Source organism: Tachysurus vachellii, chromosome 1, assembly GCF_030014155.1.
Source record: "Tachysurus vachellii isolate PV-2020 chromosome 1, HZAU_Pvac_v1, whole genome shotgun sequence".
Classification (NCBI taxonomy): Eukaryota; Metazoa; Chordata; class Actinopteri; order Siluriformes; family Bagridae; genus Tachysurus; species Tachysurus vachellii.
In genome coordinates, this window is record NC_083460.1 from 38,931,311 (window position 1) to 38,944,003 (window position 12,693).

The 12,693-nt window shown below is 42.8% G+C and overlaps 1 protein-coding gene across 2 annotated transcripts in view; it reads right to left on the minus strand.

The window, feature by feature from the left end:
• sos1 (son of sevenless homolog 1 (Drosophila)) overlaps nucleotides 1-12,693 on the minus strand; it is a 38,669-nt gene that overhangs the window by 16,604 nt on the left and 9,372 nt on the right. For both annotated transcript variants that reach the window (XM_060866995.1, XM_060874688.1), the window contains exons 2-11: nucleotides 10,348-10,473; nucleotides 9,259-9,390; nucleotides 8,222-8,386; nucleotides 7,629-7,838; nucleotides 6,499-6,642; nucleotides 6,140-6,250; nucleotides 5,877-5,975; nucleotides 4,718-4,845; nucleotides 2,618-2,909; nucleotides 1,035-1,401 (exon numbers count right to left, since the gene is read on the minus strand). In XM_060866995.1, coding sequence (XP_060722978.1) covers nucleotides 1,035-1,401; nucleotides 2,618-2,909; nucleotides 4,718-4,845; nucleotides 5,877-5,975; nucleotides 6,140-6,250; nucleotides 6,499-6,642; nucleotides 7,629-7,838; nucleotides 8,222-8,386; nucleotides 9,259-9,390; nucleotides 10,348-10,473 — 1,774 coding nt within the window. The remainder of the gene's footprint in view (nucleotides 1-1,034; nucleotides 1,402-2,617; nucleotides 2,910-4,717; nucleotides 4,846-5,876; nucleotides 5,976-6,139; nucleotides 6,251-6,498; nucleotides 6,643-7,628; nucleotides 7,839-8,221; nucleotides 8,387-9,258; nucleotides 9,391-10,347; nucleotides 10,474-12,693) is intronic.

Consider the following 12,693-nt stretch of genomic DNA (forward strand, 5'->3'; position numbering starts at 1 on the left):
GTAAATATTTATATTGCATTATTAATCCGCTCGTTCTAATGCGTTTCCGTTTCTATAGCAACAGCTCATTCACTGGACCTCGTATGGTGTTCGTGCTAAATAATATATATGTAATCGAATGTTACTAATAAAAAAAAAATTGTTCTTTAAATCATCAATATGGTGAAGCTCTCAGTGAAGACGCTTATTTAACGAGTTGGGAAGAACTGTCTAGTGTCAGGGAAGGGATGATCGCTTGTCTTATAACGTAATTAACACCATCTTGTAGAACCATCTTGTTTTTGCTGACGTTTCACAAAATTAAAAGGTAAAGACGTTTTGTGTATTGTTTGTTAATACACTCACAAATTGTACTCGATGGGACGTATATGCTATGAGAGGAACAAAACCTTACGTCCGTCAAGGCGGGCGTCACGCCACCCTGCTATTGATTATTTTCCTATAAAAGCACGACCCTAGTGTTTTATTTTTCACTTCAAAGCCTCTCAGCACTAACCAGCACTTTTGCTATTGATTTGTATGCCTAAAACTGACACCAAGAATCCATCACCAGTCCTCAGGTTCGTCAGAAGATGCTGAGAGGTCCAAGCAAAAATGTAAGTCACTAGATGAATTTCTTAAACCAGGCAATTAACATGCCATATTTTACTACCTCTAGATCTCTGGAACAGTCTTCCCCAAACAAGTCCTTGTGGACCACCAGCTGGTTCCAATTATTGGTCTGCCCCAGCAACAAATCTGCCCCAGCACCTCAACGAAGCAATTGAAACCTCACTAGCAAGTGCCACTTAAGAACTGGACCAAAAAAAAAAAAAAAAAAAACACCTGAGAACCAAAGACCAGTTTAGTAAATATATTTTTCTAAAATAAAAGAGATTAACAGTGTGTCAAGGGACCTATTTATCACCCGCTGAATTCACTGGTAATGATCTGTTCTCAGCCTCTTTATTGTTATCTAAGTTTATCCATCGTGCTCAGCAAAACCAAAAATTTGTCCATCCATTTACCAACCAGATAATTAGTCTTGCTCTGACCTGCATACATGTGGAAGGTGAGCCTCTCGATAAGCTTCAGCACCGTTCCGGCCTTGATTATCGGGATGCCAGACTGGGACTGGACGTTTTCTTCAAACACCACGTTCTCCTCTGAGTCGGGCTCTGCAAAGCGGTAGATCTCAGCTCCAGGAAGCCTCATCTGCTCCTCCTTTTCCTCCTGCATCATGGCTGTGTCGAGCATGCGCTCCAGAGTAGAGCGGTACTGAAGCGAAATCAGCGCCGCCATCCAACCGTTCTTCTCCTCGGCAGACTTGGCAGCGAACACCACGCTGTTGCCGTCTTTCAGGATGAGCTCGAAGGCGTGCCGGTACTCACCCTCCTTGTCGTCCTTGTCGTTGATTTGGATCTAGAGGAAGGATGGTAAAGACAATTTCTGAGCTGATATTCAAGCTCTTTCACAGACTGCAAATATTACAAAACAGACAAATGTCTACACTACAAGGGATGAAGCTTGAGCACAAGTCAAACTGCCTTTCTTTAGGTCCTTGTTCAACTCTTCCACATTCTAATCAGCTATTCTCCATCTAGATTCATCACCTCATCATTCCTCTGAAGTTTTACCTAAAATCATCCACCTACTGTCTCTTTGCAACTTTCTCTTCTCTTTCTACCTCCTTTCTCTTCCCAAACACCATACATCGTCCATCACTCATCTTTTTATAAAAAATGTCACCAATCTGTCATTTGTCAGCATTCGTCCAGCATAAGGAACCAACATCTCTACCTAATATCTATTGATGCTCTCTCCTACTAGCGCACACATTCATCCGCTCCATGTCTATCCATCCGATTTTACCACACCGTCTCTTCTCTCTGCATGCCAACAGAACCCAACAAGCACCCATTCCCAACACCGACTAACCAGCACTTCTAGTTAATATCACAATTTCATAAATACTTCCCATCTGTCTCTTACCATCACCTCCAATCCACATTTTTCTATGTCTTCTTCCACAGACAATACAATATCTCCTCCTAGTCATAATATTCACCTACACAACCTCATCCCTACAATTTCATCCATCCACATGCCTTTTCACAATTGACACCACTCGATCACCTTTTTTTCCAAAAGGACTTTTCATAAAAGGACTCCTGCCATCTTTGTCCAAATAAATCAATCCAACTACCCATATGTACCATTCAAAGCCATCCACCAATCCTGCACCTTTTCATATCTTCCCAACTATTTTATCACCTCCCACCAATACCATAAATGTATCTATCTCCTTTTTATTAACACCGTTGTAGCTACCACATCTTTCCGCCAGCACAACTCCCAATTTGTTCATCCACCTCCCGCCGGCACAATCAACTCATTATCAATTCCTTTTCTATCCTTTTCTTCCCAGCATCTGTTTGTACACCTCGTCCCACCACCACCCATTGTCTATCAATCCCTCAACCGGTGATTCAGCTAATCTCATGAGAGCCATCTATCTCTTCCTTCAGATTGCATCCTAACAACCCAAACCTTCCTTTAAGTACAATATCATGTCTTGGTCCACCCATCATCCACCTCGAATATTCAAGCGTCAGTGATTCCATCCATCCACACTTACCTTGCGCATGAAGAACTTTTCTTTCAACCTGTATTCGGCGGCACTGGCACCCGGTAGGCGTGGCTGTCCATGGTTGGACTTGCAGCAGATCATCAGGCCATCGAAGAGGAATATGTAGCGCTCGTGCTTGGCGCCCACCCGTGTCAACGTGCCCTCCATTATAAACTCGTTGCAGACCTGGCCGATGTCTTTGCCCTCCCAGCCGTCGATGTTCCTCTGGATCTCGTTCATCTTCTTGATGGCCAGGTGCTTGCCCTTCATCTGCTGACTGTAGAAGCGGCAGGCCGACTCGCTGGAGAGGGAGAGCCGAGAAAAATCCGTTTGTGCAAAGCCAATAGTGCAGAAGGAGGGGAGTGCAAACAGAGCGGGAGGGGGGGGGGGGGGGGGTGCGAGCGAAAGCACTGTTCTGTCACTCACAATACTTCTACACGCTGGCATTGTTTTAAAACACTGAAAATAGAACCCTTACGACTGAGAGGAAGACTGGCTTTGTCTACGGTAGCAGTGACTAAGCCACCTCTACAGAGGTTTCTCACACAACGTTTAGAGATCTGAATCTAATTTGCCAATTAGCTGCACCTAACAGCTGTATGGTGAGGTCATTGGAGCACATCTGTATGGCTGTACATTATAATCAGATGGTGGAGATTTGCTTGTTTTTGTTTTTTTATTCATTGTGGTTAGGATTTTGTTGTTATACAATCACTAAAGTGGGAAGGAAGAATGGAGAAGGGGCTAAGGAACAATCAGGAGGGGATTTACACTAGCCGGTGGTACGACGTGCTGCACGGGAATAGTCGTAAGGGGAAAAGAGGCTTACTGATGTTTTCTGGAGTGCAGCGTTTTTTCCAATCGCTGGCTCGTTCCTCATACCAACATCTGCATGTGGAACATGCGTTTCAAACGGCTCGGTGCCTGCAGAGGGTGGCGTGGGGGCATGACACACTACGCTAGAATGCTTTGATAATAACAAAATGGCAAAACAGCAACAAGTGGATGGAAAAAAAAAGTTGCACAAAGTATTACACTTTCTTCGGGTACGTTTAAATATATACGACCGTTTGATTCACCTTGCCTGGCTTTGGCAGATGGATAAAATGAAATCAACTTTAACATTAACAAAGGCAATAAAAAAAAAAAAAAAAAAAAAAAAAGCATCTTGCAAAATTATTTCCTTAAACTTTTTTTTATCTAGCAAATGCTCTCTGGTGGAAAAATGACCACAGGGAGTAGCATAACAGTTTGACCCTTTGTTCTTACCCTCATACAAAGAAATCAGAGGGAAACAGGAAGGCAGTTCACAGCTACAGGTTTAACAGCACTACACAGAAGAAAATCACATATGGAAATGTAAGAAAACATTATCAGAAAGAAAAAAAAAAACACCTACCGTAAAATAAGCCATCCTTTCCCCATAAAAAAAGACTAGAACCAGGTAAAAATTTAAGTCACCAAAAGAAAAGAGGAGAAAATCTTTTAAATCCAATTCATTGATGCCATGATGAAATCAAATGATGAATCGGGGCACAGAACGATCGGATGGACAAATGAAAAATACTGAAGCCCGAACTAGAAGCGCAGCCCCAAAGGCAGAAGAGATGCTGAGCTCTGCTGCACAATGATTTGAATTTCTCTCATACAAATGTGCGCCTTCTTTCTCTCTCTCTCTCTTGCTCTCTCACTTTTTTCCAGCCTGAGAACAATAACAGCCGGGCTGGACGGCCCAAACCCTGACGCAACATCCCTGGGACAACAGACTGACCCCCCTCACTTGGTCACCGAGTGCTATTTTAGGGTCAGGGGTGGTCATGGAGCACAGGACCGAGTCTGGGTGGAGTTGGGAGGATGGGAGGGGTACAGGAAAAAGTTGTGTGATGATTGTGTGTGTGTGTGTGTGTGTGTGTGTGTGTGTGTGTGTGTGTGTGTGTGTGTGTGTGTGTGAGAGAGAGAGTGTTATGTGAATGTTTTGACTGAGAATTTATATGAGTTTCATGTCTCAATCCTTTGTGGTTTGAAGATGACAATCAGGCCCTCTGAGTTCCAAGCAGATGAACCTGTGTGTGTGTGTGTGTGTGTGTGTGTGTGTGTGTGTGTGTATACCTTAGTCTTCTCTTGGCCAGGCTTTTGGAGCAGATCCTCTCTATGCTGCTCTGAAGGTTGAGAAGTGCTGTGATGGCCTGCTTCAGACGTTCCTTATCGTCCTCGTCCTCGCTTTTCTCCTCCAGTTGCTGTGAGGAGGAAAAACGGTGAAATTAAGCAAGACAGAAAGGGAAACAATAGAGAGAAGTATAATATATATAAAGTACACGTAAGAAAGAAAAGCAAGAGGAGAAATTTGTCTTATACTCTCTCCCTCACTAGTGCTCAATTATTAATGACTCTCAATAAACTGAGGACAGAATCGTATCCAGCCTGCAGGCCTCAGATCAGCGACATTCTACATTTCTCTCTCTACTTAAGAAAGAGGATTTACTTCCCTCCAACGTTTACAATACAGACTAAAGCACATGAAACTGGTTCACCATGTACACATGCATTAAAGCCCAAGTATGCACAAAGCAGCACTAGACTTCAAAGCATCTGAGAGAGATTTACATCCTTTCTGCAAAAGAATCCTGAAAAGAGGCTTAGTACCTCGACAAAAAAAAAACCCACGATATAATGCTCTTCCAGACACGTGGTGTAGCCCTTGTGACTTCAGCTGAACTTTAAAGAACATACAGGAATTTACCTTACAATACCATCTACCTACTGATCCCATTCCTGAGATGGTCAAACCCTAGAGAGAGCTCTGAAGCAGAATCTCTGGTATATGTAACGCAAACGCAAAGAAATCCGTGAATCTGTCTGTGTTCCGCATCAACAGGACCCGAGAGTCAGGTTCCTGGTTAGTATATCGACGCGATGTCTCGCTCCCGTCTCTCACTCCGCCGTCTCTATCTGGTAGTCGGTCACAGATTTCTCGGTCTATCGCTCCGTCTTCCAGGCTGTCTCACGCCTCCATGCAATCTGTCACACTGTATACATGTCTGTCACCCTGTTCCGTTCTGTCTCTCTTCATCTGGCAGTTCATTATGTCATGTAGTAGTCTGTCACAGCTGTCTGGTGGTCCATCATCATTTTCTGGCAGTCCGTCAATCTTTCTTGAAGTCCATCACTCTGTCTGGAAGCATGTCTGGTAATCTTAGATCAACGAGCCCCTGATTTTCTGTCTGATGACTGGAGCTTTAATGCGCAGACGCGTGATTACTCGACTCACCTTCAAGATCTCAAAGTGATGGAGGCAGTGGTAAACTGGGGTCAGGAGCAGCCGAGGTAATACGTACTGCACGGCCTCTTTGAAGCCTTCACATATCGACTGAGAAACAGGAAAAAAAAACACCAGAGATAATACACAGAACTATTAAAACATCCTTATTTCCTTGTATTCCTCTTTAAACTGGACCTTGCATCATTAAATATTTGCATATTTTGGGATGTCAGAGCTTTTATGGTGTTTTAAGAAGAGGCGTGACCTCTGACCTGGAGGTAGAAGGCTGCACCGGGTTTGGAGAGCTGGCTGAGGAAGTGATCATGGAATCCGGGCCGCAGGATTTCCTGAGCGTACGTCTCGTAGGGGTCAAAGGCCAGCTCCTGAAAACGAAGCCGCCCACCAAGGAGTTAACAATGCAGAAATGGATCCCACCGTGTATTCCTGTGGCTCTAATGACAACAGCAGAACCCTGAAGCTAAAAACGCATTCACGGCTTTCAGAACAGACAGACCACCTTCAAGTAGAAGTGTGTGTGTGTGTGGTAGAGAGAGAGAGAGAGAGATTTTTGTTTTTTTTTTAACTCAGAGCTACAGATTGCTGTCTAATACTACACTGTATTGAGTCAGACCTCAGCCAAGTCCTCAAAGCAGCGGCCCACCAGTGGGTGAGGGCTTCCCTCGTCTGTCATCTCCACCGTGTCCTCAATGAGCCCCAGCAGCTTCAGAGTCACCTCGTGTATGTCCACTATACGACTGAAGATGGTATCCACGTCCTGCAGGGGGCAGCATACAAGAGGATGAAGTGCATTAAAACAGAGTGGTATAAATAAGCTAGAATGTACATTTCCTGAAGAAAACGTGAATGGTGCTTGCACGTGGCAAATCTCGGAGGCTAGTCGAGACGAGCATGTGACGTCATCTGAATACTCTTGAGGAAGTTCCCCTCATTGTGCTGAGTGTTTTGATATGTCACATATCCATGTTGTGCAAATTTTTTTATTTTCACGCAAAATCACGTGACGTCACGTGACCATCAAAATACACATGAGGAAGTTCCCCTCATTGTTGTGAGTGTTTTGATACGTCACATGTCCATGTTGTAAAAAGTTTTTTGATTTTGCATATTTTGGGTGTACTCGGATCGCTTATAAAAGTCATAGCACACCTCTCCTCAATGAGCCGGTCGATTTGACACGTCATTCATGGGTCTAGGACAAAAGCTGTGGGACAAGTTACGCGCCGAAGTTTTGTCCGGAAGAGTATTCAGGATAGTAAGAATGTTGCTTTGCAAGCACCATTAATAACAAACAAAAATAGAGCAATAATAATGTTTATTTTTTTTTTAATGGTCATAAATAAACTTCCGTTGCTCAATTTTAACATACGGGATTGCAGCAAGTGATTTAAATTACCAAACAAAATGTCTCCACAGAGTTACATGTTTGGATAAGTTAGTTATATAAGTTGCTGATATTACATAATGATGTACACATTGTACTGTAGAAATACCACTGAGATTCATAATATAATTAAATATAATATAATATAATATGAAAGCCCTTTCCTAGATGAGACACAAGTCCATCTCTACAGAGAATGTGGAACACCTCGAGATAAAGCACCAGCATCGATAGCTAAAAGTAAACTGACTTGATACTATTAGTCATTTTAAGATATGACCCGGATACGCAAACCCTTTTTACTTCGCCGCAGCCGAAAGCAGGAAAAACTCGATCGTGTCAGCGATCGAGTGACTCACGTGGTGCGAGAAGAGCATGATGTTGGTGGCAAAAGGCTCACGGAACACCTTGATGATGAGGTTCAGGTGTCTCAGGTACTGGCGCACCTCAGACATAAAAGCTTTCACCAGGTCGTAGTAGGTCTGCGCCTCAGACGCCGACGGCTCCTCGTCTATAAGGGGGAACCCGCTGATGTCTTCCTCGTCCTGATGGAACATGTCCATCAACACCTGCAAGAAGGTTGAATGTAAATATGACCGATATACTCGAGTTACAGGTCTAATGTACAATTCCTTATAACAGGGTTTCCCGCAGCACTTCGCAGTTCGGGCGGCCCGCCTAAGCTGGGAAACCTTACCGCCTTAACTAACAACTTTTCTGCGGGAACCCTGTTATAACCTCTGTAACTATTCTGGATAAGTCGGAAAGAGTCGATTCGTATTCTATAACGGCAGCTCAGCTGACGGAGCAGATATGATGAGAGGTTGCTGCAGAAGCCATATGAGTGGCTGATAAGATAACCGCATGAATGTGAAGGTGTTCCTAATAAAGTTGATAATGAGTGTATTTCTACAGTTTTGACGCACAGGGGATTGTGTGTGTGTGTGTGTACCTTATCGGCACACATGGCCACACTGATGTCTTGCTGCGAGATCTCGTAGTGCCGTATATTTCGTACGTAGTTTCCAGCCAGCTTCAGGATGTCCGCTGAGATGTATTCCAAAACCGCCACGATGTACACGGACACCTGGTGGTCTATTTTGTAACCTAGTACCTCCTAGCACAGAGGGAACATAAACAGGGTTGGTGAGAGCATGCTCGATATCCTACCAGAGGGCATGAATACACATGAAACATTTTCCACACTTAGTTTCAGAAAGGGTAAAAACAACAATTGTTTCAGGCCGAAGCAGACCTCTCCACCCAGCTGCATTCTTTTCCTGCAGTGTAACTGGCAATGAAAGCAGCTTACTGGAGGAAAAAAAAAAAAAAAACAAACACCAGCTTACTAAGATTTATGTTTAGACACCAGAGAGCATTACGGCTCCGTCACGGCTCCCTCTGGTGGCTGATATGGAGCAGTGCTGATATGGAAAGTCCCAGTTCCCTGCTATAGAGGTTACATCTGGAGTATGGATAGACAGCTGGGAGGCCAGGTTGCGGAGATTGTTTCACTCCCAGTTCATTATATTCTATCCCACTTTATGATCCGTATAATAAGAATGGTATAAACATTTTACAAAATAAGGCAAAAAAATACCAAGGAAAGGACCTTGCTGGGAAGAATCAGGTAACAACTAACAACAAACTCTGTACACACATTCATCTTAAAGCTCATTATTCAGGGAAACATTAGTACATAAGCATCAACTGATATATATAAATAATCAGTACATGTTTCTTCTAACCTTTTTCCCATATAACAATAGATGTTTGTGTTTATGATGTTCATATTTGTGTGTAGTTTCCTGTACGTATCCTGTAACTATACTGCATGCTATTCCTTGTTGTTGATATTCACTATGACTTTTTTTTTTTTAGCCTGGGTACTCGATTCCAGGGGTGCTAATGAATTTATGACTCGTCCTTGGCCTTGGACAATAAAGGACAACCGTGTGTACGGAGAAATATTTTGGAAAAGCTCTGCACCTTAAGAAGCGGGTGAATCTTATCCACAGGCAGAGCAAGTGGGTTCCTCCTCTTCCTCTTCTCGATGGCCGCCTGGGCGTCCGCGATGGCCCACTTATCGATGGGGTGAGGGAAACTCTTCTGGACTCGCTCCTGCCAAAACCGCAGAAAAACAGAGAACGACGACTTTATTCGCTTCCGCATCTGGTCGAAATGTTCAAAAAAGTGAGTAAGCGGTCATGGAGCGCATATAAAAGTGACCAGAAAAGAATTGAAGATGAGGGGAAAAAAAATAAAAAAATTAGCTTTGTGCTAATGACATGTATCGGTACCACAAATACAGCACCTTTATAAGCTCATGCAAATGTATCAGAAGTCACAGAAAGAGTTGAGAAACGGGTCAGTGAGCAAACAGTCGCGATTTAAACACAATTCAGGGCAAGATTTAAACTTGTGGACTCTGTGAGATGTTACTTGGGTTGGGTGATGAAGTAAAATATCTGCGTTGTGATGACATTTTTGTGGTATTGTGCCTTTTTCAGCAGTTAAACCGCAGTGATCGCAGTTAAAAATGTGTTACAATCATAAAATGTATTTTTTACTTATTAGAGTTTATTAAAACGCTTAGCTGTCATTTCACATTTTTATTGAATTCGTTCTATATTTTTAAATCCCTTTTATACAGAGACATATACAGGTTTGCAGACCTGTAGATCAGGCCACAAACTGAATATTTGAAGTAGATATTTACAGATAAGATCTAGACAATTTTTGTGTATTTAAGAAATCTAGATAAATAACGCTTCTTGTTATCGGAACCTTTCTTTAAAGAGCTCCAGCTTTAGTCTGTATTTCACGCTAATTCCCGTATTTCATCAGCTCTGTGAGGAAAGAGATGCTTTCTGGTAAATCTGTTAAGCATTGCCATTAAATAACGCAGGAAAGGCTTCTGCGAGCCTGTCAGAACTCGAGTAATCAATCAAGCTCGCAAAAACACTTATCGGACGTTTTAGCTTGTGCCAGGACGACAGCGTTCGCATTAGGATGCGCTCAGGAAAGTGTGAAACACGCATACAGCAAGTGTGCGTGTGTGTGTGTGTACAAGTTTACCTCCACATCCTGCACGGTGCGAGGTTGGGCCTGACAGAGCATGCTCAGTAGCAGCAGAATCAGCTCCTCGATGTACTGCAGAGCCTCCTCCTGAGACGACAGCTTAGGGTGTACCTGACTTAGCACCTATGTTTTACACACACACACACACACACACACACACAATTAACAATCCAAACATGATCTCATACACGCTTACATTTAAGTGCTCGACAACATGACTACTACTCCTCGGACTACTAGTACACTTCATATCGGAGTAACTCTTCACACATTATGGTGCAGAGGAATAATACGCTTGGGATTGTGCTATTGTAGAAAACTGATCAAAGGTCCAAAGAGTTGTTTTGAAGTTACAACTCTAACGACCTCTGTTTCTTTTCCAATTAGTGCACAACATAGTGTTTTATTCCTTTTACACAACAGCACATTTTTTTCAACAATTACATTCATCAAATAATTAAACCAGGACAAACGATATGTATCCATGTAGTTCTATTTAAGGTTGTGTAATAACCCATAAAAAAGGATTAAATAATAAAAAAAGAAAAACGCAACTAAAAAAAAAAAAACTTTACTGAAAAAGCAAAGCACCGACACTGGAGACTTATTACATAAAACATCGAATGTGCTGTCAGAAAAATGGTTCGTAACAATAAAAAAAAAGTTTTGTCTTTTAAATGAAAAGTGTGTTTTTTGTTTTTTTTTATTAGTTTCAGATAATGCAGATCTTCTGGCCATGTTAATGAGTCATAGACCGATTGGACTGGAGAATGCAAAAGGGCTGTAATGCCAGGACAGTGATGAGAACATACAGGTGTGTGTGGGTTCTAAACACTAAGCCTTGTGTCTCACTACTGAAACATGCAGTGATGTAATGTCGTGTGGGGAATCACATGATAGCATGACGGCACCGGTTTCACTTCAGGACAGCTTTCTCTGGGTTACGGACGCAGAACTTTCCGAGCTCGACACGAAGCATGGTGCAATGTCTCACCGACAGCTTGTCTCCTTTTCTCTCTCTTGGCCTGGCCAAAACCTCGTGCCATAACATGACTAAGCAAGTTACTAGGCAGTGTCTCTTTACTCTCCTTCTCACTTTTCACTGAGTCGCCTTTTCTCTGCACAACGTGAGACGGTGAAACAGCCAGACAAACTTTTACTCTTTTCTCCGGTATGCGTTGGGGAGATAACGTCAATAAACTGAAGTCGATATTTCCTGGTTTACGATCATCCAGTTTTCCACTCTTGCACAAGATACATAAGAGCGTGTGCAACCTCAACAAACCGAAATAAAGAAATGACCTCACTCCTTTTTCCCCTCCGCTCTGTAGGTCACGGAAAAACCTCAGCTATCTTCGTTCAGCTGAAAAGAAACAGTGACGTCAGCATCTTTACCTCGGTGAAGCGCTGTGACTGCAAGGCCACTGCCGTGGGAGTTTCTCCCGCTGGAACAAACTGTTTGCTTTCAGAGAAGGCCGTCTATTGCCATCGTCAGCTCGCTTCTTCTATTCATCCTCGCGTTTAAAATGCAGCTTGGTTCAGCTGAAGTTCAGGGTGGTGCGTATTGAAGGTAAAAGCGCAGATATTTTAAAAACGGCACATGCTATTCGTGTTCCCAGTGAGTGGCCTGATGGTCAGCTGCTGGCAGACCTCTCATACTTTACTGTCAGAAAAGTTCCCACTTAGGGAAATTGATTAAGAGAATTTCATAGAAAGGAATCGAGGCTCTTTAATCAAATCACATACCCTCTTAAGTTCTGTTAAGGATTTTCTGGCTTTTACAGTTAGCTAAACAGAAAAAATAAACGATGCATGCGGCTCTAGGAATCCCATCCAATCCAAGAGTTCCTTGCCAAATGAGCACCAGGACTAAATTTCGATGTCTCAAAAAATTTGTTCATGAAAATTACATTGCTGCAAGTGGAAGATGCGCTGCTCGTTTTCATTATATTACTATCGCAATAACAACCCTAGATGTTACATATTAACAGCAATGCAGATACATACACAGTTACAATAAACAATACATCAGCAATGGATGCCTGGATGTCTTGAGCAATCAGTCTGGGTTAGCAGTTGTTATTTGTCCTTCCAGGGTTATTTTCTCTGGTTGGAGGCTGCTCGATGGCTGCCTGTACTAATAAAGAAAGCGTGGCCTCTGTATCGGTGAGGTTTATGTAAGACAAGAGAAGAATGTGTTGCATTTATGCTTGGTAGGTTTGGGAACTAAGGTGTGGAGTATGTTTGTCAGGTTTAAGGAAAGAGATGTGGCCTAAATGCCCATCAGGCTTTACAAAGGAAATGTAGGTTATGTGCCCTGCAGGTTTAAGGAGTAGTTTTGGC